The sequence below is a fragment of the Neopelma chrysocephalum genome, unplaced genomic scaffold (genome assembly GCF_003984885.1).
Source record: "Neopelma chrysocephalum unplaced genomic scaffold, ASM398488v2 Primary Assembly neopelma1_95876, whole genome shotgun sequence".
NCBI classification, from domain to species: domain Eukaryota; kingdom Metazoa; phylum Chordata; class Aves; order Passeriformes; family Pipridae; genus Neopelma; species Neopelma chrysocephalum.
Window position 1 is genome coordinate 1 of NW_020924528.1, and position 2436 is coordinate 2436.

Sequence of the window (2436 nt, forward strand, 5' to 3'; positions counted from 1 at the left end):
AGGGATTTTTAAGGGATTTTTAAGGGATTTTTTAGGGATTTTTAAGGGATTTTTTTAAGGAATTTTTAAGGAATTTTAAAGGATTTTTTAGGGATTTTTTAGGGATTTTTAGGGAATTTTCAAGGAATTCTAAAGGATTTTTAGGGAACAAATTCCAAAAATCCCTTAAAAATGACTTAAAAAATCCTTAAAAATCCTAAAAAATCCTTTAAAAATCCTTAAAAAATCCCTTAAAAAATCCTAAAAAATCCCTAAAAAATCCTTAAAAAATCCTTAAAAAATCCCTAAAAAATCCCTTAAAAAATCCCTAAAAAATCCTTAAAAAATCCTTAAAAATCCCTAAAAAATCCCAAAAAAATCCCAAAAAAATCCCTAAAAAATCCTTAAAATTCCCTAAAAAATCCTTAAAAAATCCTTAAAAATCCCTAAAAAAATCCTAAAAATTCCAGGGAATTTCTTACCTTTCCCAAACTTGGGAATGAGGTGGGATGGGATGGGGCACTGGCGACTTTCCCTCCGATTCCCGTTTTCCCGGGAAAACCTCCGGATCGTCAAGCGCAGGGTGTGGGGTCGCCTCCCATCCTTGGAAATCCTATGGAAAACCAGGAAAAAATTCCAGGATCAAGGAGGAAAGAGGTCCAAGAGTTCAGGTTTTTTGGGAATAATCACCTGGATAAAAGGTTGGGAAGCAATTCCCGGAGTTTTTCCTTGGCTTCGGCTTCCGAGGAGCATTTTGGGAACGAATCCTCGTCGCTGAACGACTGGAAAAACACGGAAAAAAAACCCTTGGAATGCTGGAAAATTCCCGGAAAATTTGGGATATTTGAAGGGTTTTGATACCTGGGGAGGTCTCCATGGAATTATTTGGGAATTGTCTTTTCCCAGACTGAGATTCCGGAGTTTTCGGGCTGTGGAAGAACCGAATTCCTTTTCCAACAAATCCATTGGAAAATCCTGGAGATCCCGGAGGTTGCGGATTCCCAAGGATTCCAAGCGTTGGGTGGTGCGGTGGCCGATGCCTGGAATTTTTTTTGGGAATTTTTAGGGGGTTTTTAGGGATTTTTAAGGGTTTTTAGGGATTTTTAAGGATTTTTAGGGATTTTTGAAGGATTTTTAAGGGATTTTTTAAGGATTTTTTAGGGATTTTTAAAGGATTTTTTAGGGATTTTTCAAGGGATTTTTAAGGATTTTTTAGGGATTTTTAAGGGATTTTTATGGGATTTTAAAGGGATTTTTAAGGGATTTTTTTAGGAATTTTTTAGGGGATTTTTAAGGGATTTTTTAGGGATTTTTAAGGAATTTTTAATGGATTTTTAAGGGATTTTTAAGGAATTTTTAAAGGAATTTTCAAGGGATTTTTAAAGGATTTTTAAGGGATTTTTCAAGGGATTTTTAAGGAATTTTTTAGGGATTATTAAAGGATTTTTTAGGGATTTTAAAGGGATTTTTTAAGGATTTTTTAGGGATTTTTAAGGGATTTTTTAAGGATTTTTAAAGAATTTTCAAGGGATTTTTAAAGGATTTTTTAAGGGATTTTTAAAGGTATTTTTCAAGGGATTTTTAAGGATTTTTAGGGAATTTTTAAGGGATTTTTAAAGAATTTTTTAGGGATTTTAAAAGGATTTTTAAGGGATTTTTAAGGATTTTTTTAAGGATTTTTTAGGGATTTTTCAAGGGATTTTTAAGGAATTTTTAAGGATTTTTTAAGGATTTTTTAAGGGATTTTTTAAGGGATTTTTAAGGAACTTTTAAGGGATTTTTAAGGGATTTTTAAAACATTTTTCAAGGGATTTTTAAGGAATTTTTGGGGGATTTTTTAAGGGATTTTTTAAAGGAATTTTTAAAGGAATTTTTAAGGAATTTTTAATGGGGATTTTTAAGGATTTTTTAACAGATTTTTAAGGAATTTTCAAGAAACTTTTAATTGAATTTTTTGGAATTTCCAGGAATTTTTAAGGAATTTTTAAAGGATTTTTTTTGGAATTTTCAAGGGATTTTTAAGGAATTTTTTCACACATTTTTTAACAGATTTTTAACAACTTCCAAGGAATTTTCCCCGGATTTTTCCCACCATTCCCAGCTCTCACCTGGCACCTTCCCGACGTTTTCCAAGCCCCGTAACAATTCCCGAATTTTTTCCGGGAGCAGAAGCGTCTGTTGATCCGGTTTGAACGTCCCCGACACCAGTTTGGCCAGTAACTTACTGGGAGCGATTCCGGCGCATCCCGTCAATCCCAGTCTGGATTTTAGGGAATCTCGGAATTCCTGGGCCACTTGGGATCCCAAAATGAGCTGGATGTGTCTTGGATCCCGATAGTTGATCCCTGAAAATTTGGGGAAAATCGGGAGAAAAATGAGGGAAAAAATGTGATTTTTTTCCTTATTTTTGGGTTTTTTTTAATGAAAATTATTCCATGAAAATTTTGGGAAAATTGG

General features: G+C 33.5%; 1 protein-coding gene across 1 annotated transcript in view; it reads right to left on the reverse strand.

The window, feature by feature from the left end:
• Window positions 1-461: 461 nt before the first annotated feature.
• POLI (DNA polymerase iota) overlaps window positions 462-2436 on the reverse strand; it is a gene marked incomplete at its 3' end in the record, with an annotated part of 5472 nt that continues 3497 nt past the window's right edge. The window contains exons 5-8 of the mRNA XM_027708269.1: window positions 2088-2324; window positions 841-1019; window positions 670-761; window positions 462-592 (exon numbers count right to left, since the gene is read on the reverse strand). Of these exons, the coding sequence (XP_027564070.1) occupies window positions 462-592; window positions 670-761; window positions 841-1019; window positions 2088-2324 (639 nt within the window). The remainder of the gene's footprint in view (window positions 593-669; window positions 762-840; window positions 1020-2087; window positions 2325-2436) is intronic.